Source organism: Leptodactylus fuscus, chromosome 7 (assembly GCF_031893055.1).
Source record: "Leptodactylus fuscus isolate aLepFus1 chromosome 7, aLepFus1.hap2, whole genome shotgun sequence".
Lineage (NCBI taxonomy): Eukaryota > Metazoa > Chordata > Amphibia > Anura > Leptodactylidae > Leptodactylus > Leptodactylus fuscus.
The window spans coordinates 110,862,281-110,886,985 of record NC_134271.1 but is presented as its reverse complement, the minus strand read 5'-3'; the positions used below and the strand labels follow the sequence as shown (position 1 = coordinate 110,886,985).

The window sequence follows — 24,705 nt, the reverse complement described above, 5'->3', positions numbered from 1 at the left end:
GGGTTCGAATCTTTCAGGAACAACATCTACAAGAAGTTTGTATGTTCTCCCTGTGTTTGCATGGATTTCCTCCCATTCTATAAAGACATACTGATAGGAAAAAAGAAAAAAAAAAAGTAGATTGTGATCCCTATATGGGGCTCACAATCTACATAAAAAAAAGAATCAGTCTGTGACCATTCTCTGCAACAGTTTAATGTCCATTGCTGTCATCCTATGATGGAAGACAGCAGTGAATATTAACAACGATAATGTGATTCCAGCCTAAGCATATTTTTTTTTTATTGATGTCCTCAAAATATAGGATTATATGCATTCAGATCATTTTTTTACAACCCTTAAACAATATCACTAATCTCAGTAACATCTACATTTAAGTTCCAGCTGCTTCTGGCTCTAAACCATTATTTAAAAAAACCCCTGCAAAGTGTGAACTTAGGATGAGCTTTACCGACATCAATAAAAGCAAATGTTACAATTTACCTGCTGTACACCATTGCAACCAGTGGGTGTCACTATAACACCGACTATCACAATAAAGACTTCATCGCCAACTTCTTCCCTTCCTATACAAACTTCATACTGATATACTGGTAGTATTTAAGCCAAAGTTATATACGGATGACAAAACTATAACAGGTTCAGTTTTCAATTGCTCTTTTTGGGACCCACTTCTGAATTTTAAGCTAAAAAAGCATGAAAAATCTGCACCAAAACCCAACAAGGCCTAGCTGTTCCAATCACTTGCACGTTCACCACGACAATAGGAATACAGATCTGTACATAAAGGACTTCTGCCCATTCACTAGATTACTGGAAGTCATTACACTAATGTATTGGTTCCTAGTCTGTCTTGGGAAAGCAGTGTGCACCTTTAACTTTGTAGCTTTCTATGTCTCAGGCATAATAGACTTCCACCCACCTTCCAATGTTAGGCCTGCATGGGATTAAAAATGTTCTTTAAAAAGCCATTATTACTATTAACACTTCTGACTCCTATTGAGATGTGGGCGAAGTCTGAATATGATTTTGAGCATGCTGATGATGTAATTTTTAATGGCTTTTTTGCATCATCTGTAGGACATTATATCACCAGAAATAATCCACAGACATTGTTTGCAGTTTAGTATTCTAGTCCTAAAAGCTCTCAAGCCATGCTTATGCAATAAACCAGAGGAACAAGCTGGGAACATAATATCATACCGGGATACTGAAAATAATAGGTAGCATATAGTTTGGCGTCATATGGTTAGCTATGTACTGAACTGAAGAGACAACATAAATCTTATGTACGTATGAGCTGACATTGTTGTTAAAGATGTCCTACCACTTACTAAGCAACTATGAAAACAATCCCTTATTTGTGCCACATAGAATAACATAGTATTTTACTCCTTATCCCTGATCCTTGACCTGAAATGCAAAAGGCAAAACCATATGTACCATAGAGGCAGACCTTGCACCTGCTAAGGGCCGCTTGGAGAAAGTGGGCCTGGAGGCAGACCCTGCACCTGCTAAGGGCCGCTTGGAGAAAGTGGGCCTAGAGGCAGACCCTGCACCTGCTAAGGGTCCCCTGGAGAAAGTGGGCCTAGAGGCAGACCCTGCACCTGCTAAGGGCCCCATGGAGAAAGTGGGCCTAGAGGCAGACCCTGCACCTGCTAAATGTCACCTGGAGAAAGTGGGCCTAGAGGAAGACCCTGCACCTGCTAAGGGCCCCCTGGAGAAAGTGGGCCTAGAGGCAGACCCTGCACCTGCTAAGGGTCCCCTGGAGAAAGGGGGCCCAACTCTGGCTTTGCTACTAAGTGATAAGAGCCACCTCCACAATGGAGGAACTGGTTGGGAAGCGTTATATTCACGTGATCCCAAGATATAGGGATGGTTCTAGAGTCAGACTCTTTGTATGGTGACCATACACATTAGATAGTCGAATGCTCATTTAGCTGATCACTATTCGTCCTACATACATTTGGCCCCCTTGGCTTGGCTGGATTGGCATGTATTCTCAGTGGGGAGAAGGGAATAAGCAGCCTAAGATCCCATTAGGGAGAAAAAAAAAAAAAAAAAACAGGATCAGGCTTGGAGGCCCCACACACATTAGCCGCTTGGCTGGTCCGGCATTGTTATGTAAACTATACACAGATTACGAGTGAATTTCATCATAATCCCAAGCACCATTCCAGTGGTAGTCCTGTATACATGTCCTAGAATGGCCTCGCCCAGCCCAATAGCTGCCTCTAGGTGGCATTCACAGAAATGAGATTTATAGGACATAAATTCCTGCAATCTCCGCTGCCTGGCACTCAGGCACATTGTAAATACATTTACTTTTTAATGAGGAGCAGAAGCCAGTCTGAATGTACAGCAGATGCTCTCATTATGGCTTATTTTTGATCATGCCATCTTTAGATCTTTTAGCTCCATCTCACAGAATAGATGCTTGCACAGCATAGCTGGCGCTAACCTCAGGAAGAGGCACAGGTGGGCACATTACTTACAGCTCGTCCAGACAGTCCGGCGGCTGCTTCAATCTATTACCAGCAAGGAGGTAGCTGTAGATTTCAGAATTCTCAATGCCGGCGTAAGGAGTTTGTCCCAATGTGACTATTTCCCAAAGCGTGACACCAAATGCCCACTAGGAGGAAATAATAAAAAAAAATATATTAATAAAAAATAATTAATAAATCTTGTATAACCCCTTTATAACTTAGATACATGGAGATGGCTCTACTGTGGTTCACAGTGAAATTCACAACTTTAAAGGGATTATCCAACTTCCAAAAATTATTTGCAAATACGTCGACAGCAGTGCTAAATCCTCACTGTTCCCTTGTACAGCCTTTGCTTGGCTTTACTGTACTTGCTGCTCCTTTTATCATTGTTCTATACATGCAGTTAATCTGTGAAGAAACTACATTTCCCATGAATCATCTGCCTACTCTCACTCGTTGTGATTATTACATGTGATTTCATTGGAGGAGAGAGGAGGCAGATGCATCATGGGAAATGTAGTTTATTCACAGATTCACGGCATGTAAATAATAGTGATAAAAGGAGCAGCAAGTACAATAAAGCCAAGCAAAGGCTGCAAAAGGAAACTGTAAAATTCAGCATTGCTGTGAAAGTATTTGCAGATACTTTTTGGAAGTTGGACTACCCCTTTAAGAGGACCTTTCACCACCTCTTTATATTCTTCAATAGGCACAGCTCCACTGATTCGGGAACAGCTTGAATTTTTTCTTCAGCCCCCACCGTTCCTGAGAAATTATTTCTGTTATTTTTCTGCACCCAATATGTCAATTAGAGCAGGCATGTCAAACTCAGGGTACCCCGAGGGCCACATGAGTAACAAGAGGTTGTTGCGAGGGCTGCACACAGCAGCTAATGGCTAGGGCCTAGGGGACTGATCACTAATACCATGCGTCGCAAAAATCCGGCATTTCTATTGCAGGCTACATAGAGTAGCCTACAATAGAAAGTATAGAATGACAGGCTGGAGCCTCACAAGGCTCCCGGCTGCCATAAAAATGCACGCAGGCCCCGAATCTTGCTCCGGGTGCCTGCGATTGCCGGTGAAATGGCACCTCAGTTAAAGCTGGCAGACACCATTATTGTGCTGGAGTGCTGGGGAAGAGTTGGACTGCTGGGGGTACTGAGGAGGAGGGGGGGGGGCTGGGGGAGGGGGGCTTCTGGATATCTGGCCCTTCCTTGGGCCTGAGGACTGTTTTTTTCCCACCCACTTGCAATTCTTGCACTTGGGGGTTAATAGGAGCACTACAGACTGTAATGCTCCAATTAACCCCCAAGTGAAAGAATTACAAGGTGGGTGGGAAAAAAAAAAACAGTCCTCAAGCCCAAGGAAGGGCCAGACAGACATCAAAAAGCCCCCCTCCCCCAGCACCCCCTCCCCCAGCACCCCAACCCTTCCCCAGCACTACAACCCCCCCATCATAAATCTAGTATTTATAATACTTGAAAAATCACAATTTCTTCTGCAGAAGCTTACCTGCTTCTGCTCTTCAGCCTGCGCAGCGGTTTTGTGAGACCACGTAGGATACAGGCACACGTCGGGTGCGGGCCTGATTACGTGGCCACGTCACCCGGCGTGTGGGGAGGAGGGGGTGGAGTGGAGGGAGGAGGGGGCGGAACGGAGCAGGCAGGGAGACCTGCTCTCTGCGAAGGGTGAGGGGTGGCCGCTGGAACAGCGCTGCGTCCAGCAGGGCCGCCCCAATCCACCGCTCACTTTCCTTGTACATCTGCGGCCCGCACAAAAGTCTGTAGAGTCAAAGTTTGAGACTTTTGTGCGGGCCGCAGATATGCCTGTAAAGGGCCGCATGCGGCCCACGGGCCGCATGTTTGACATGCCTGAATTAGAGTGTCCATCTGACTGTGGAGAGCTCATTTAACTTATCGAGTGTGGAAACAAACAGAAATGATTGTTCAAGAACATTGGGGGCTCGAAAAAAGAAAAGAAAAAGTAAAGCAGCGCAGGAAGCAGTGTCTATTAACCTCCCTCCCCCCCCCATGCACACACAATGAACCAACCCTGCTTGGGATTTAAGCAAAGTGCTTTACAGTTTACCCTGATCAGTATACGTTCAGTGACCTGCCATACTTGCCATTTAATCCCATATATGCCGTGGTCAATGCTAACCACAGCACTTGAGTCATTTTGCAGACAAAAAAAATAAATAAATAAATAAAATATATATATATATACACACACACACACACACACACACACACACACTTTATTACCATGCTGTTTCAAAAAATCATGCAAGGTAAAAAAAAATAAGTACAACTATGGAACAAATAGCGCAGGTTGCCTTTGAAGTAAATGGGAGACTTCTTGCAAAAGCTTTCAGTGTGATAGTTGTCCAGAAAATGCTTCAAATCCACATGGAAATAAAATCTGCTAACACATCCTTAGTATGGAATTCAGCTAGATAATCCACATAAACAGTATTTATCGCTAGGATTTGTCACTGGTGCCCGATTGGTAACATATGAATAGTTTATAAGGTTGAATAAGGACACAAGTCCACTATGTCCAACCTATAATGGCAGAAGCTGTAAGCTCCATTGAGGACAAGAACAAAGTGGCTAAAGAAAGTAGTTTCTCTAATAATATGTTTGGCATACCATACCGCCTTATAAAAAGGTTAAGTGAAGGCTTGGTGTTGCAATTGCCACTTTCTTTTATTACAGTGGTCAGACCCCCCTTCCCCTAAAGTCAGACATGAATGACATATTCCTAGTGACACCACTAATGCAACTCTAGAATGTGCAAAAAAAAAAACAAAAAAAAAACCATGGGCACAGAACATAGAGAAAGATATTTGTAAAGCTTTATTTCCATCACCAGAAGTACATATTTGGAATGTGCAATGTAACTGGACTGCATTTCTGCAATGAAGCACCCACCACATCACTGTACACTGTGTAAACATTGTCTGCCAGGCTTTCCAACGCCAACCATTTCACAGGAAGCTTGGACGCACATCCCTGACGGTAATAATCTCCGCTGTAGATCTTCTTGGAGAGACCAAAGTCTGCAACACACACTGTCATGTCCTCGTTTAACCTAAGACAAGGAATACAGAAAATCAAGATATGCTCAAGTCTGTGGATAGGATATATAATGAAGGCAATATTTATCGCCTGTTTTGCTGATATCTGCTTTGCCTTAACTTGCACTAAAATGTATCAAATGATCAAATTTGACACACCCTTATGTCGAATGCTCTTGTTCTGAGATGTCACAGTCTCTCTCCAGTAGGGCTGACCTAGAAAGTAACTTACAGCCCAACAATCAATAAATTATCTTGACAATCTAAGGCTAGGTTCACATCTGTGTTGGACTCCGATGCAGATTCTGCCTAAAATTGGCAGAGGGAAAGGTCCTGCATAGTGGACTTTTTTTTTGTCTCTGGCAATTACATTACTAAAACCGGCAGAATCCTAAAACCTGGGGAACCGCCATCATAGTCTAGGGCATGGGTAGGCAACCTTCGGCCCTCCAGCTGTTGTAAAACTACAACTCCCAGCATGCATATTTGCTGTGCTGTTCTTAGAACTGCAATGGAAATGAATGGAGCAGTTTGGGAGTTGTAGTTTCACAGCATCTGGATTGCCGAAGGTTGCTGACCCCTGGACTTTGGGGTTTGCAGGTAACCGCTTTTTTTAGTGGACAGTCTCTCTGTCTGTTAGGTCTCCATGGGACCTGAACAGCAGAGACCGGAACGCTACTGTGCATCTTGCGTCAAAGTAATTTTACAAGGAGTTCTTTGCAGGAGGATTTTAAGGCGGATTCTGCTTCAAAATCTTCTTCCAAAAACGCCTGACCCTCCCACCATTCATTTCAATAGAAGTCATGGCACATTTTTTTATGCCCTATCTTCAGACACATTCCAGCTGAAACTCCCTTAGAAATGAACGGGAGAGAGAAAAAAAACTGAATTGGGATATACCTACCATTTTATAGATTAAATACCTTTCTCGGATACGCCATTTCCTACCATTACTGATATTTTTGTACAAATACATTAAAATTAGAAATTGGAGCCACAAAGAATAGCCCAAAAATGAACTCCAGAGAGCAATTCTACCACTGAAGAGCCACCTTACTATCATTGCCGGCATCCATTATTACTAAAAGGACATGGAATGGCTTTCTTTTCTTCCACAGACACTGAGCTTACTGGTTGCCAAGCAACAGTATAATAACTAGTGTAAAAGTATATTAAAAAGTAGCAAAGGAAAAAAAATAGAAATCTTTTTATGGCATAGCTGCAGTTTAGCATGGGAAAAATAGATGTTTCCAGACAACAGGGTAAAAATAGCTTTAGCTAACAGATGAAAATTGTCACATATGGTTAGAACTCGCTTAATTTGCTTTTGTAATGCTAAAGGAAACTATAAAAATGTATATGAATAGCATCACCTGAATGAGTAAGCCACTCTGCAACATTGTGAGAATCAACATCAAGCTAGTGTTAAATGGAAAACTTGGGAGAAAATGACAGAAACTTCATTTAGAAAAAAGGATACCTGGTACCAGGCGGACTCTCCATCTGATGGCACACATTTACTAATGCTAGAGATGCTAGTGCTGCGCCCTTAGGCCAGAAATCGGATGCAAGTGGCACCTACTTTTTGGCACAGATCAGTTGAGATAAAATCATCATTGATAAAGTAAGGCCGGGTTCACACAGGGCTTTTTGGACCGGATTTTGATGAGGAATCCGGGTCAAAAAACGGCTAGCTGAGACTGGATGCCGATACAGTGAATACAGTGCACCACAATCCAGTCGCGTAATTCCACTCCAGATTAGGCCCAAATGAATAAGCCTAGTCGAGAGGGAGTGTTGCGCCACAGAATCTGCCTGAAGAAAAGGGCATGTCGCTTCTTTTTACCGTGAGCGGGAGCAAACCGCTTGTGGAAAAAAGAACCCATTGAATTCAATGGGAGGCAGTCATTTGAGCCAGATTTTGACAATGATTCCACGTCAAAATCCTGACCAAAAAACCCTGTGTGAAACCAGCCTAACTAGACAAGCAGAAATGGCTTTTTGGAGTCTTAAAATGTAGCCAAATATACTCCTGGCATGTGCTAGTTTTCTGGCACAATGTATTGGTCTAAAGTAAAAGCCAACTAAGTGTAAGTGTTATGGAATTGCCACTTAAGCAGTTCCTAAGGTGATGGTATTGCTGTTTAGGCCAGGGCCCAACATGGCATTTTACAGTTTTGCAAAGTGAATTCCATCCACACATTGTGGAAAAATACAGAATTTTTTTTATGTAGACTGTGAGCCCCATATAGGGATCACAAAGTACATATTTTTTTGTAGAATGCAAGGAAATCCACGTAAACACAAGGAGAACATACAAACTCCTTACATATGTTGTTCCTGACTGGATTCGAACCCAGGACTCCAGCGCTGCAAGGCTGCAGTGCTAACCACTGAGCCACAGTGTTGCACCTAACTGTTGTGGTTTTTGTGCCAGTAATTCCTATAGAAACACAGCTGATTTCCCTATAGATATAACTGAAGCAGAGGCATGTCACAAGTCTAAGCCATGGTCAAATCCAGGAGGTCACAGATACAGCTAAGTCAGAACCAGGAAGGTGATCGAGGAGAGCAAAGCAAGGTCAGAAATCCAGGCGTTCAGCACACAGGGTGAGGTACAGAGAGTAAGTTCTCAGAGCACAGAGCCTAGAATACTAATGCAATCACAGGCAGGTGATAAGTCTCAATGCCATCTTTAAATACAATGGAGCAAAGCTATCAATAGAAGTCCCACACTTTTCTGTTTACATTTGTGCGAAAATTTATGGTGCACAGCATCTATGAGATATTTATGAACAGTGTGCACCAGAAAAATACGACTAGCTTGGCACTTGTGCACTAGAATGTGCGTGGTTTAGAAGTATCTAACTTTGTGACACATTAATGAAACAGAAAGGAATGAACATGACAAAAGATTTTCTTATGCGAAATTGATTAAAATTAAAATGGTGTAAATAATGAATTTACGCCAATTTACTATATGCGCCACATATTTGTCTCCTCAGTAAGGGAGAGATGATTTGTGTCTGCTTAGTTTGTGCCAAGAAATGTATCATTTTTGATGCACGCGCCAAATATTTGTTCCTTACAGCCTGTGAGTTAAGTATTTTATCTACATATTTTGTCTTCATGTTTTGCTTCAAAGAGTTGTCTTACAGTGAAGGTCAACACTTTTTCTAGGTTGGTACTTCAGTCAGAATCTTAGAGCTTCTAGATACACTCTATATTTATGAAGGTCCATATGATAGATTCATATGGGATTTGTAGTTTAACCGGTTAAGGACCAGGCCCAAAAGTATGTTAAAGACCAGGCCTCTTTTTTCAAAACTGACATGTGTCACTTTAAATGGCAATAACTTTGAGACGCTTTAACTTGCACAAATGAATTTGAGATGGTTTTCTCGTAACACATTATACTTCATGTTAGTGGTAAACACTAATCAATATTTTTGCATTTATTTATAAAAAAACTAGGAAATTTGATGGAAATTTGAAAAAAATTGCAATTTTCAAAATGTGAAATTCTCTGCTTTTCAGGCGGATAGTAATACCATCCAAATACATGAATAAATATTATCTCCCATATCTCTGCTTTATATTGGCATCATCTTTTGATTGTCTTTTAATTTATTTTGGACGTCACAAGGCTTACAAGTGTAACAGCAATTTTCCAGATTTACAAGAAAATTCTCCAAACCAATTTTTTAGGGACCACTTCAGTTCTGAAAGTAATTATAAAGGCCTGTATAATAGAAACCCCCATAAATTACCCCATTTTCAAAACTGCATCCCTCAAATTATTCAAAACAGCATTTGGGATGTTTGTTAACCCTTTAAGCATTTCATAAGAATAAAAATAATATGGCAGTGAAATTTAGACATTTCATTTTTTTTCACTAATACATTCATTTAGACCCAAAATTAACACATTCACAAAGGGTTGAAGGAGAAAATGCATCTGACAGTTTATTGTGCAATTTCTCCCGTGCACAGAAATACCCCACATGTGGGTGTAAACTGATTTTTGGGCACACGGCAGTGCATGGAAGGGAAGGAGCGACACTGGGTGTTTGAACAGCAGATTTTGCTGGAATAATTTTCAGCGCCATGCCTTATTTGCAGAGACCCTAGAGTACCAAAACAATGGAAACCCCCCAAAAGTGACCCCATTTTAGAATCCACACCCCTCACAGAATTCATCAAGGGGTATAGTCAGCATTTAGACCCTACAGTTGTTCCACAGATTTTACTAACATTGGAATGTGTAAATGAAAAATTACTAAAATGTCACTTTATCTCCAAAGTTTTCATTTTCACAAGGGGTTAAAGGAGTAAAAGCCCCCCACAGTTTGTTAAACAATTTCTCCTGAACACGGCAATACCCCATATGTGGCTATAATCTGCTGTATGGGAACATGGCGGGGCTCAGAATGGAAGGAGCGCTATTTGGCTTTTGGATGGCAGATTTTTCTGGAATAATTTTAGGTGCCATGTCGCATTAGCAGAGCCCCTAGAGTACCAATACAGTGGAAACCCCCTAAAAGTGACCCCATTTGGGAAACTATACCCCCCACAGAACATATTAAAGGGTAGAGTGAGCATTTTGACCCTACAGCTGTTTCACAGATTTTATTAACATTGGGCCATGAAAATGAAAAATTACTTTTTTTCCAACAAACTGTCAATTTAGCCCCAAATTTTTAATTTTCACAAGAGGATAAAGGAGAAAAAGCTCCATAAAGTTCGTTACACAAATTCTGCTGAACACAGAAATGCCCCATATGTGGTCATAATCTGCTGTATGGGAACATGGCGGGGCTCAGAATGGAAAGAGGGCTATTTGGCTTTTGGAGGGCAGATTTTGCTGGAATATTTTTCAGGTCCCATGTCGCATTTGCAGAGCCCCTAAAGTACCAATACAGTGGAAACCCCCTATAAGTGACCCCATTTTGGAAACTACACCCCTCATAGAATTTGTCTAGGGGTAGAGTGAGTATTTTGGCCTCACAGGTGTTTCACAGATTTTATTAACATTGGGACGTGAAAATGAAAAATTACTTTTTTTCCCAATAAATCGTCCATTTAGCGCCATAGTTTTAATTTTGCAAATAGTTTAAGAATTAAAAGCCCCCCACAGTTTGTTACACAATTTCTTCTGAACACGGCAATACCCCATATGTGGCCAAAATCTGCTGTATGGGTACATGCTGGGGCTCAGAATGGAAAGAGCGCTATTTGGATTTTGGAGGGCAGATGTTGCTGGAATAGTTTTCAGGTGCCATGTCGCATTTGCAGAGCCCCTAAAGTATCAATACAATGGAAACCCCTCAAAAGTGACCCCATTTTAGAAACTACACCTGTCAAGGAATGTATCAAGGGGTATTATCATTTTGAGCCTAAAATGCTTCCCAAAAATTAATGTACAAAATGAAAATTGAAATTTTTAAAAATATGCCATTTCGGTGCCCAATACGTTGCACCCACTTTGTGTTGTCAGAGACCTGCACTCCTAAAACTATTAAGTGGGCCATCCCGGGGGTCAAAAAATTATATATGTGGGTGTAAACTGCTGCTTGGGCACACAGCAGGGCTCAGAAGGGAAGGACCACTGTGCGTTTTAGCTTTTGGGATACAGATTTAGAGGGACCCTCTGGGCGCCATGATGTTTTTGCAGAGCCCTGGAGGTTCCAGTAAACTGGAATTCACCAAGAAGTGACCCCATTTTGTAGGGGCAATTTTAGGGTCTCTGCAAATGTGACGTGGTGTCCAAAAACGAAGAATCTAAATCTGCACTCCAAAAGCACATATTGCTCCTTCACATCTGCACCCTGCTGGGTACCCAAATAGCAGTGTATGCCCACATGTATGACACTGGTGTACCCCGGATAACGTACTTAATGCCATATGTGGGTAGAATCGGCTGTTTGGGCACAACCGGGGACAGAAGGGAAGGAGCGCTATTTTGGTTTTTGGAGCACAGTTTGGTTTTTTTTGCCACTTTTGCAAAGCCCCTGAATTGCCAATAAAGTGGAATCCGCAGACATGTCACCCTATTTTGGACACTACCCCACTGATGGGATTTATCAAGTGGTGTAGCGAGAATTTTTAACCCTTGAGTGTTGCATTTATTTAGTTTCCAGAAATGAAATCGCAACTGATAGAGAAGTTAAAAATGAAAATTTTACAGATTTGCCATTTCAGTGTGCAACATGTTGTGCCCGACTTATGTCAGCAGAGACACTCCAAAAACTGTTAAACGGGTATCCCAGGCACAACAGCTTTTAGAGCGTTCATCTCTGATACAAGGTGGGCACAATATATTACGCACTGAAAGGACGTATTCCTGGAAAAATGGTCATTTTCACCTCTCACAATCCACTACAGTTATAGTTATATATATAAAGTTATAGCAACACTTGGGGGTTAAAAATGCTGTCTGTACCCCTGGATAAATCCTTCAGGGGTGTAGTTTCCAAAATAAGGTAATTTATCAGGGGATTCCAAATTACTGGCGTTTCAGCTCTACAAAAGTGTCATGGCATCCAAAAACCAAACCGTCTGTGCTCCAAAAACCAAATGACCCTTCTTCCCTTCTGTGTCCGGCTGTGCCCTAGTATCAGTTTATACCCACATATGACATTATGTCCGTTATCCGGGGGTACACCAGTGTCATACATGTGTCATACATGTGTCATAAACTGCAGTTTGGACGTACAGCAGGGTGCAGAAGGGAAGGAGCGCTATGCGGCTTTTGGAGCACAGATTCAGATGTTTGGTATCTGGACGCCATGTCATGTTTGTAGAGCCTGTAAGGTACCAGAAAAGTGGATTCCATGGGGTACCAGGAGTGACCCCATTTTGAAAACTGCACCCCTCAAAGAATTTATCAGGGGGTGTAGTGAGTATTAGTATCCCGGACGTGACTGCACAGCGGATGGCGAAGAGGGAATGTATAAGCTGTGCGGAGGACATTGCAAACACCAAATTCCCTACTATGTCCCCGTAGCTCCTATGATTGGGGGAGTCACTCTGGGGGTCACTTTAGGGGTCACTTCTGGTGTCTGTTCCCTCATAAGCTGTAAATCTGGGGTGTCCCCTGATATCCGCTCACACAGCTTATATATTCCCTACATGACGCACCCAGTTGTGTTCTAATAATTTGGCGATTTTTGAGGGTTTTTGTCTTCACATTGTGAGATGCTATATTTTCTTTATGTTTCTGGTGACGCGGCCATATAAGGGCTTATTCTTTGCGGGATGAGATGCATTTCGTAATGACACCATTTTTGGGTGTCTACATCTTATTGAATACATTTTATTAACCCTTTTTTGCTGGATTTAAAAAAAAAAAAATCAATCCTGGCATTGAGTTTTACTTTTTTAATTTTGCGCCATGCAGCGTACAGTATAAGTAACATGTTCCCTTTATTCTGCGGGTCGGTACGGTTACAGCGATACCTCATTTATAGTATTTTTTTATGTGTTACTAGTTCTGCAGAGGAAAAACACATTTGGGGACATAAATCAATGTTTTTTGCATCGCATCTTCTAAGAGGCGTAACATTTTTATTTTTCGGTTGACAGAGTTGGTTGAGGGCTTATTTTTTGCGGGACAACCTGCGCTTTTTATTGGTACTGTTGTCGGATGCATATGACTTTTTGTTCACTTTTTATAGCATATTTTGTATGGTGAGATGGCGAAAAATCATTACTTCCGGCGAGTTTTTTCCGTTTTTTTTTTTTCCGGCGTTCGCCGTGTACATTAAATATTATTTCAGTTTTATTGTACAGATTGTTACGGACGCGACAATACCAAATATGCATTGTTTTTATTACTTTTTAGTTCTTTTTTTATATAATTCATTTTCTATTGAGAAAAAGGGATTTTTGGGCTTTATAACTTTATTAATTTTTTTCATACACTTCATTTTATTTTTTTTACATTTTTTTTTACTTTTTCATGTGTCCATTTAGGACACTTCAATCAGCAATACTTTGCTGATATAGAATGCCATGTGAGACACAGCCTGCAGGTGTCCCACATGGCATTCCGTAGCAGGATGTCAGGCTGTGTAGACGCACAGCCTGACATCAGAAGGTCCTGGCAGGATCACCAGGTATGTGGGGGCTCCGGGCAGTCTGGGGTCACTGGCCAGACCCCAGACTACCTTTTACTGCTATCGGCACCCTCCGATCTCGCCGCGGGGGGTGCCGATCAGCTTCAAATGTCGGCGGATGCCTTTCGATCGCGCCGTGATGTTTCACGGCGCGATCGAAAGGGTTAAAACGTCCAGTCGGACTCAGTTCCGACTGGACGTTATTGAGGAAGGGGTTAGGTGTTAGTAACACCTAACCCCCGTCCTCCCCGCACCCCTCCCCCCGCGAAATAGGTACCTAAAGACAGGATGTATTTTTACAATAGTCCGGTCTTTAGGTACCTGGACCGCAGGCCGTAAATTTACGTACGGCGGTCCTTAACCGGTTAAAACAGTGCAAAGTTCAGCAGTATCGATAAATGTGTCCCAATGTCTAAGGGCTCGTTCACATCTGCGCCCGTACTCCGTTCTGCAGGTTTCCGTTTCCTGCACAAAACGGGCAGGAGACGGAAACCTGCCGGTATGTTTCAATCCCATTCATTTGAATGGGCTTGAAAAGTGTCCAGCCGTGAGCGCCAGTGAGCGTTTTATGCGCTCTGCGGCGAAACCTTTTTTTTAACCGGACACAGAGTTGGACATGCAGTACTCCGTGACCGGTTTTAAAAAAAAACGGTTTCACCGTGGAGTACATAAAACGCTCACTGGCACTCACGGCCGGACTCGGCATGACAGGTTTCCGTCTTCTGCATGCAGAAGACAGAAACCTGAAAACGGAGTTCAGGCGCTGGTGTGAACCCAGCGTCAGCTCTGGATTGGACAATGAAGCAGTACTCAGATTGGCTCTGCGTGTCAAAGCTCTGGCTAGTTGAGTAGATCCAGCCAGATTTCGGTAGGCAATGCAACCTTACAGTGATGGCTGTGAACAGAAATGCACTGAAAGGAACGATGGATAGAAGTAGGAGAAACAGGATCAAAGATATTGAGATTCCTAACAGCTTAACCACTTCCCCAACATCCACCGTAATAGTATGGCGGATGTTGGATATTTAAATAAGGTAGCCGCTCAGTAGCTAAGTGGCTGCCATAGCTGTGGGGTCTCTGCTGTATTCTACAGCAGAGTCCCGACATTAACGCCTGTGATCAGTACCCACAATGATGTGGGCATTAAGGCCCCTGGCGCCTCAGTCAAAATTGTCCGAGGTCATTCTTTTTGGTTGCACCATTTTGGTGAAGATTGGCAGCAACCAAAATAAGATCCAGGGCCGACGTTCCGTTGCCATGACAGCCCGGAGCCTAATGAAGGCTTGTCTGGCTATGATTTGTATGACAGGCTGCTTTATGCAGCTCGTCATAAAAATGTTGATATTTTGCAGTGTGTCGAATTAATGATCAGACACCTGGGGTTCAAGGTCAAAAGTGATGAACCGACATTTTTTTGCCTTGGGTAAATATTTGAATAAATTGATCACAGCAATATAATGGTATAGCTAAAAGGGGGGGGGGGGGGAAGATGCCCTATGCATACATATAAAAAGAGTTACAGGTGTAACTTGAATATGGCGACTCTTGTAATAAAAAAAAAAAAAATTCTAACGTTTTATATTGTTGTTAAGGTGTTAAGATGTACATAAAACCATATAAATTTTATATTCCCGGAATTGTACAGAAACATAGAATACAAGTGACGTCATTCTGGCGCCACAGTGAATGCACTAAAATGAAGTGAAAAGCTGCACAAATGTACCGTATATACTTGAGTATAGGCCGACTTTTTCAGCAATTGGCTTATACTCGAGTCAGTCCATGGAGCACAGAGAACTGCAAGGACCTGCATAAATTAAATGAAGGGGGAGGTCCTTTAGTGCTACTGCTCTGTGATTGGCTTTGTCATGTAGGTCACATGATTGTGATGCCATCAAAGGTCCTGTAGCCACTGGTATGTAACATCTGCAGATATGGTCAAGTCTAAATCCTAGTAGCTCCGCCCACACCATAGTCTGATCACATGGTCATGATGTCATCAGAGGTCCTTTAGCACACTAGGATTTAGCATCTACCCTGCAGATGAGTGGCCAGGATTCATTGTGTCTTATGGTAGATGTCTGTTGTATGGAGGAGAGGAAGCTACAGTAAAGTGACACACACAGGTCCCTTCCTTTAGTTACTCTGCCTATTAATGTCAGGCATTTGGGGTTATTAATTCAGTTTCAGTAACTCCATGTGCCTCACATTAATAACAGTTAACCCCATCATGTCCCTCACATTAACCCCTGTGTGCCCCATATAAGGGTTACTAATATGTGAGACACATGAGGGTACTAATGAAGGACCTTAGTTATGAAGATACCTAATTATTACCTCCATATGTCCCACATATCAATAACTGAGGCACACAGGGGGTTAATGTGAGGGACATGATTGGGTTAACTGCTATTACTATGATCCCCATGGAGTTACTAATCTGTAATGCACATGACCAGACTTATAAGTCGGCTTATACTCGAGTATATACAGTACTTTTTTTCTCCAATTCCACCCTGTTCAGAATTTTTTTTCCAGCTTCCCAGTACATTGTACAGTATAATAAATAGCATCATTATGAAGAATACTTATTCCTGCAAGCATTAAGCCCTCATATGGCTCTGTGAATAGAAAAATATAAAGTTATGGGAGTTGGAAGGCGGGAAGCCAAAAACAAAAATTGAAAAATGTCACCGTCAGGAGTTACAGAGAACTTTCCATGTCCGGACCGTGGAGATTGGTGGTATTATATATGGGCAGAATTTGGTTCTAGAATAGAAATATAGTATATGACCACTGAATAACTATAGCCAAGCTATGGAATAGTGTGGGCTCTATGCACTGAACTATTTATCCAGAGACTATGAGTATGAGACTATGGGCGTGTGTTCATATAGAAATATGGCAGGTGCTGGGAAGGGAACAAACAATAAAAATGTTTGTTCCTACTGCACCTGCTGTCCGTTCCTCTCTCCGAAACTTAGTATATTAGAACTACTGCTGGTAATTCAGTCAGTTTAGACTTTCAGCAATGAATGTGCCAAGGATTAATTATTTCTATGACAGCTGCATATCTAATTCAGAAGCCGTTTTCCTACAAATGCACTGTAGGAAAATTGTACGCAACCCACTACTGTGGATGCACAATAAGTCCTGTACTGAACGTGTGATCTGTGCATGAGCCTCGTAAGAACACTTGTATCACACACTAGTTTATAGATAACCAATGTATAAAACAAAATTTTTGGGTCAGGTATTATTATGAAGATACCAAATGTATATTTATTTTTGTTTGTTGTTGTTTTTTAATGGTTTGCTGCCTAATTTATTTTTTTTAAAACTTTTTTGTTGTCATATTATGACCCCCTTATTGTTTTCATTTGCAACTGATGGTATTTAAGACCCATTTTTGATGGGACGAGCAGCTGTTTGGTACTTCTACTATTATTGACTATTTTAGGGTGCATACAACTTTTTTTTTTGCAGCATTTTTTTTCAATTTTCTTTGGGTGTAAACGTGACTAAAATCATCAACTTTGGCATTTGTTATTTATTTTTTTGTTACAGTGTAACAACATCTTACTGCTTCTATTTGGCAAATCGGAAAAAGGGGCCGTTTAGATTTTTTAAAAATATTTTTACATTTTTTTTAAAAACTCTTAAAAATGCCATTGCTTATGTTTAGACCTGACAACATGGCCCATTAATACTTCAGTATGGTAGTGTATTGTGCCACAGGTAGCGCTTCATAGGAATGCTACTATAGTAATCCTCTATAAGGCCTCTCGCCACCAAGTCAACCAGTAAATCTTGTCGCCACGGGGGTCCAGCGATATGAAGCTTTCAGGGGTGGGGGGGAAGCTCCTACCTTATGACTAATTGCTCAAATGCTGGGGTTGGTATTGAATCTGGTATCTGAAGAGTTAAACTCTCACAATTGTGGTTAAATACGAACCCAAAAGATGCTGTTGGGTATCAGCTGTTCAACACTGCCACTATCCGCTGTGTATGGGTTAGTAAGCTCATCTTCATTTATACTATTGATTTAGGGTTAAAAAAAAATTGGGGGGAAATTTAAGTCACATAAATAAGATCTTTTTGGATTTTCGGTCCTTCATTTATACATCTGGTCATTCATTCTTTTGAAGTATTTTTAACAAAACATCAAAGACAACAAAAAACTGCATGTGCTAATATATGAATAATTCACGTACACAGTACATTGATCTGTATGCATTCTCACCAATATACAATAACAGCGCTCGTAACCTTTCAACAACACGCAGAATATATTAGTCTGCTCCATTGTCCACTATCTGATTATTTATGTAAAAACTCACTGGCATAATGTCCACACAGAAGGCTGGAAGATAAATTCAGAGTTTGGGCACGAGGACGGATAGCGCTTGTTTTAACTCATCAGAATATAAAATATATTTAAAAAAAATAAAAATATGCCATCTGTTTTATTGGCCTCAGTCATTTACCGCTTACAATCTGCAAATTCAATTAGGTAGAGAAATTCTGCTTTCTCGATCTGGTGGCAGGGTGCATTTGCGTGGGTCTTTTTATTTAAATCCTATTGTCCTCTGCTCGTAGGGCGCATAATTTAACAATATTGTATGTGTGTCCCAGATTCGGGGAAGCTATACAGTAACACAACAGAAATGAACAAATTCACGCTTCCATCACATTCCTGTGGTCATGCATGCTACATTATCACATGCAGTATCGAGTTATCCCCCTTGTTCATCATCTAAATGTAGCAAAATAAGATATTATTCCAGATACTAAGTGATGACGTCAGGCAGGCTGGCGCAAGAATTCACACTTTTAGTTAGTCGTTATCTATTTAAGGAGAAAGGCGAATCAACACTACACTTATTTACTAATGCAGTAGGGACATTTTCAGACTACTTACGGTAGTATATTGGCTTGTTACACATCCCAGCCAGTGGGCCACTACTGTACTTCCATTATCCTATTGAAGCTAGCCTTTCCTTCCACTACTGCCGATGGACCATAGAAAAGGATACCGCGCTTCACCCGGTAAAATTTCACCACTTTATTAAGGTTCAAAAAACAACGCGTTTCGGGCCACAATGCCCTTTTTCAAGTGTACATGAACTGTGCATACTGTACGGCGGGAATGTTGGTGCACATACTGAGGATAAGCAACACTTTCATTTCTATTGAGAAGATGGAAATCAGTTCAAACATTGATGGACTAAAGAGTTTTAGGTAATATTTATGGTTGCTTCAGAATTCTTCCCTGAAAAGTGCAATTGAGAGATTTACATACAGTTTTTCCTATTGTTATGGAGATAAGGTATAGATATGGAGATTTATACAACCCACTGTCCTGTTCCATCCATCTGGTAAGAAACAACTGAACCCAGCCCTTGGATTATGGACAAGTATGCATCTTTTACAAATATGAAGAGGCCTGAAGGGCGAGGAACTCTAAAAATGGGATTTTTTTGTACTCACCGCAAAATCCTTTTCTTGTTGTATTCACTGGCGGACACAGGACCATGGGTCTATATTCCATGGTGCTGCCCCCCCCCCCCCCCCCCTCCCTGTGAAATAAGTGAGAAAGAGTTTCTTTCTTCACAGGGACAAGTAATAGAGTACTACTTGTCTGACATAACTAGCAAATCAAAGTTTCCAATCTTTTTGAGGTTTGCACACAGTGGCATCCAATTGTCATGAAACTATATATGTAACGATCATGTTTATTATTTGCGGTTTGCAGCCAATCATATGAAAAACTGCTCTCTAACAAACTTAGGTTCTGTTCACATATGTGTTGGAAGATGTGTTAGAAGTTGGCATTACAGATTCTGCTGTTTTTGACAAGAAAAATAGTTCTGCTCCATCAACACGATGGTATACTCCAATAGGCACCATTACAAGTAAATGGGATCCATTGGGTGTTGTAAGATCTGGATGATGCTTATGTTCACAGAACCTCATTGTCAGAAAGCACAAACTACAGCTGGACGAAGGGCCCAGAAGGGTATTTACTAGCATTTGCATAGGGGCTCTATTTTCTTAATGTTCCTGTGGGTTTATTCTGAGTACTTTGGTTTCCTCTTACACTGATCGGATATTCGGTTGGTTATAATCTTTTTTTTTTTTTTTTTTTTTTTTAATTAATAGTAGGTTTGTAACATTTTCCTAAGAAATAGTGGATGTATTTGTCAGTCACAAGTAGTAATTAGTTAATAACCTAGTTTTACCTAATATTGTTTTTGGACTCCTCTCTGGCTCTAATACAATAGGCGCCTCAGGACTTGACAGGCGTCCAGGCTAATTGACTGGTCTGGCCATGGCAGTGGGTTCAGGTGCACTGTGTATGCCGGGCTCTCGGCACAGCAAGGCTTTGGGCAACAGACATAAATGAGGGTTAATGACTTTGCTGGCTTGGAGGCAGCCAATTTGCTCTCGCTCTACTCTTCATCGAACATTTGCTGTTCTAGTCATCAGCCTGGCATGTATTCCTGTGCCAACTTGTCTCAGACAAGAGATTGGTGTCTTCTGAAACGCCATTTGTGCCTCGTTTCCCATCGACATTATGTCTTTTGTACGCACATATCTCCACACCATGGAAAACGGACAACAGTAATCTTCTTGCCTCTGCACAACAGGGATCTACGGTCACAAGGCTCCTTCATTGCTTTTGTATTAGGAACACATCTATACATCAAGGCTGCACAGCCTCATACATATACATCAAACAAAACAAATCTAGACCCATACAGATCAGCTGCCATATGGTGCCTTATGGTATTCCACATTTCAGTAAATATGGTCCTTACATCTCCTCTGCCTCAGGCAACAAATATTATATTTTTATCTTGTGGTGCACCAATTTACTGAGCTGCAAAACCCCATATGTTGTCATCCCTGCAGGGGCATAAATTAGTACATTAACTCCGACTGTATCTTCTATTTTCACGTTACACTATAAAGGTCTATAAATGCAGAATTAGAAGCTATTTCAGCTAAGTCTGATATGTGTTTGGTAAACATATAGGAATATTTTTCTATATAATAATGTGAAAGACATCCATATATATATATTTTATCTTACAGATACTGTTGTTCGCAGCATGCTATGAAATCAGTCATGTCTAACCTACAACATACAATGCAATAAACCTCGTATCACCAACCAGGCATTCTGTATACTCTAATGTGATCTTCTAGCCAATGTATTCTGACTGTAGGGGTAAGCAGCACCATTGGTTTACGTTATAATTTCTGTTTATTATATTAGGTTTTATTTAAACAGTGTAGATTTGTGGGTTTTTGTTGCTTGGCTAACCCAGTGTTTTCACATTGTAAAGTTGTTAGCATGCCCTGTAGGTTGCTGTTGCTCTACATTTTGATCAGAGCAGTAGCACGTTATATATAATATGACCTTTATGGGGACCGGCCAAGTGCCTAGCTCAAATCTCTCACCAACTCTTTATCAAGTGAATGCCTGGTGGTGGCAGTAGAATTTTACCTGTAAAAGTATAGAATATGTCACATCCTAGAAGACATGAAAGTTTGCTTTGAAGTTTAGCCTTACATATAGACTTATAGCTACTTACATGCAGTTGCGTGTGGCAAGGTCTCGGTGTATAAAACTCTTTGAGCTGAGATACTCCATTCCACTGCAGATGTCAATCATGAACCGGAGTAAGGTTTGTGTTGGTAGAGTCTGTGAACAAATATACATTATATACATATACCTACACTCACGCACGGCACATACTTATATAAATAAGTTGGGGGAGATTTATGAAAGCTGGTGTATAATAATTGTAGCGCATCGTCCATGCCATGACCCCATAATGGAAAGTGGCATGGGCAACAAAAACCAGAAAAACAGTTGCAAATTTTTGTGCCTTGCATGATAAATAGCGTGCTAACATAACAGCAACAAGTCATGTCAACATATACAAGGCAGGATTTTATACCAAAATATGATATTTTATTCTTGACTTTAATCACTGTGGCTGCAGATCCGCTATGCAAACATCTGCATCTATTAGTAAAGATATGCAGATTATCTGTTTCCCAGAAGCAAGAACCCTGAAAAGCTGTGGGTGAATGTTTTCTCCATAAGTCATGTTGTAAGACCTGTTAAAGGACTGGACATTGACTTATAGGACAGCTATCCAATAGAGGGAGCTAGAGAGGCAGTTGCAGTTTTGTTCCTCCTTTTTTCCAGGGAGCATTGCTTGGCTTAAAGAGGTTGTCCCATCACAAGGATCCTATCTATACTGCTAGTTTATGTGGATTTAAGACTTTTCCTAAATGCATTGCTTTATCAAAACTGCTTTGTTTGGCCGCTATCTTAATTTATTCACTTCATTGTTTACACTCCGTTTCTATGGCCCTTGGGATTATCTGCTCATTTGTCAAGTGATGTAGCTGCCTGCTCTCAGGGGGGAAGGCAGGGGCTGGGAGTAGCTCCGAGCTGTTTGTGTCTTTTAAGTAGCGGAGCTTCTCAGAGAGCTCCGGGATTTCTGAGCTCTTATCAGTCGGTTTAATTGAATTTGGCTGATAAGGGCTGAGATAGGGAGTCCGTTACCTCTGTATGCAATGCAAACTGCCTCAAATCCAGCTCTGCTACATCAGCTTCACATTCTGGTAATTCATTTACAACCAACCCCGTGCAAGTGAAACCCCGCCCACCAATGTGCCGAGAAAAGCAGGAAGTGAAAAGAGCACAACAACCTGCAGGTTGGTGAACAAGCGTCATGGGAATACCCCTTTAAGTCTCCCTACCCCAAATAACGGTCTGCACAAGGAGAAACAATACCTTTCTAGTCAAAGAATGTAAACACATGGACCAAATGTTACTCTAAAACAATACATATTTACTAAAGAAAAAATATAGCCTATAGGGAACTTAAACTCAATAAGATTTCATAGCCTTGGCACTATATTGGATTATCCTAGAGCTTTGTGTACATCCATAGTCAAGCATCCATTTTCAAGTAAATGTTACCCATCTTAACACGTGACGTATTCACAGTAGAATATCGGAAATACAATAACTTTTTATAATTATATTTGGAGTTCAAGTTAACTTATCTTAGTATCAGAAAAACAACATGTGGCAAAAGCTGCCAACTATTGCAATATTAGTTTAACTACAAACAAGCCTGAAGCAGCAGAGACAGCTTCACGCAGAGTCTGCAAATGAGTTCTGTTCCACCACAAATAGTTTGGCCAATTTACAAGTCAATTCACTGTTGTGTAGAACAGGAGTCTCTAGCACATCAACCCTCAGCCAAAAAAAAGTTATAACCGAATCTGATAATACTTCCTGCCGGATGTAACATTGTAGATCAGGTTGGAAGAGGGAAGTTTTATTCATCCATCAGGCATAAGACCTCAAGTTTGACCTTATTAGGGAAACTACTTGGATAAAGGGCATTTGGTCACAGAGTTTTTATTGCAGCCATCTTTACCTCTATGGAAGACTTTAAGTCTAAGGCCCTATGTAGCGAATTGCTGTGGAAAAAACACACAGTGGAAACGCATTAAGGTTTTTTCTGCAGCTTTACTCATTGTAATTTTGCAGAGTTTTCCTCTGTGAACTTTCTGCCTCTATTATACCTATATGGAAAACGCCAGAGTTTCTGTAGCCATAATTGACATGCTGTGATATACAAAAACCCATGTCCTTAATAAATGGCTGAGAGCCATTGTCAGACACAAGCAGTAAAGCTCCTTTAATTCATTACAAAGCTGGTGACTGAATTCCTATTTATTTATTTTATATACCTACTAGCATTTCCTGCGACTCCGTCCGTGGCGCTCCCCCCCCCCTCACCACTGTGCTGTGCAGTATATGCAGGTGTGGTCCAACAACCCCCAAGCGCGCGCGCGCGTGTGTGTGTGTGTGTGTGTGTGTGTGTGTGTGTGTGTGTGTGTGTGTGTGTGTGTGACCACCATCCCCTGGGGTCCCTCATAGTACCGTGGGTCCCTGGGCCCCCTCCTCACTTGTTGCCCCCTCCCGCGTGCCCCCCATTTACCCACCCTGACGCGGGACCCCCTGCTTCCCACCCCAAATGGTAGCCACTTTGGCCCCCGCTCCTCTTACCCGCTACCCCCCACTCATGTCACCCATCCCCCTCCTCCCCAAACTGCCCTGCTGTGCGCACCCCCATCTCGAAGGCCTCAGGCCCCTCACCTGCCCCCCTCCGGCATAGGTAGCAGAGTCGGAACACCTGTCACACACACGATATGTTTGGCAGGTGAGTGTGTGCGACTGTAGACAGAGGCTGCATGTTCGCAACATGCCGGACTGTCTGGCGGACTCGATAGGCTGCATTTGACAGCAGCCTCTGCAGCACCGCAGGCAGGCTTGTTGTTGGCGACAGCAGGGCAAGCAACCCCTCCACAGCAGTTGTTGAACTGTTGAGTCCCCCGGCGTGCGCGCACTGTCGGCACAGCCGAGGGGTTTCTCGCGCACCTACAGCATGGCTGCTCGCTCCGGACGGTCCGGAGCTTGCAGTGGGAGCCATGTGCTACAGCGTGTACAGTGTCCTCAGCACCGCGGACCTATCTGAAAGCGGCTGAAGCAGAGCGGATGATGTCATATCAGTTCCATTAGCTTTGCGGAATGGCCAGTTTGGGGCTTGCGGTGGGCGTTGTGTGGGCATTTAGCGGCTTAATTTGTAGCCTATGTATCTTTCCAGATTCCAAGGTATGCATGTTCCAGATTTGAGCCGAATCCCTGCAGCCGTTTTTGTGTGATTGAGGAACAAACATCCAAACCCACAAAATTCACATTTATAATATATACATATATACATATTCCTATATATGGTAAATTATGTTTCTAATATCAATAATTGTATAAGATATTTTAAATAATTATCTTAATTTTAAACCGGAATTTGAGAAACTTTTTTCCTACTCCAACTCCATTTTGGTAGGAAGGGCTAGAATATTGTTTTTTTAAAAAAATAAATAAAAAAAAAATTTTTGTGTAAAAGAAAACGTGTGAC

The 24,705-nt window shown here is 41.7% G+C and overlaps 1 protein-coding gene across 1 annotated transcript in view; it reads right to left on the bottom strand.

Moving 5' to 3' along the window:
• Nucleotides 1-24,705, bottom strand: part of TYRO3 (TYRO3 protein tyrosine kinase) — a 145,154-nt gene that overhangs the window by 2,433 nt on the left and 118,016 nt on the right. Inside the window, exons 16-18 of the mRNA XM_075282823.1 lie at nt 21,289-21,398; nt 5,425-5,584; nt 2,496-2,632 (exon numbers count right to left, since the gene is read on the bottom strand). Of these exons, the coding sequence (XP_075138924.1) occupies nt 2,496-2,632; nt 5,425-5,584; nt 21,289-21,398 (407 nt within the window). The remainder of the gene's footprint in view (nt 1-2,495; nt 2,633-5,424; nt 5,585-21,288; nt 21,399-24,705) is intronic.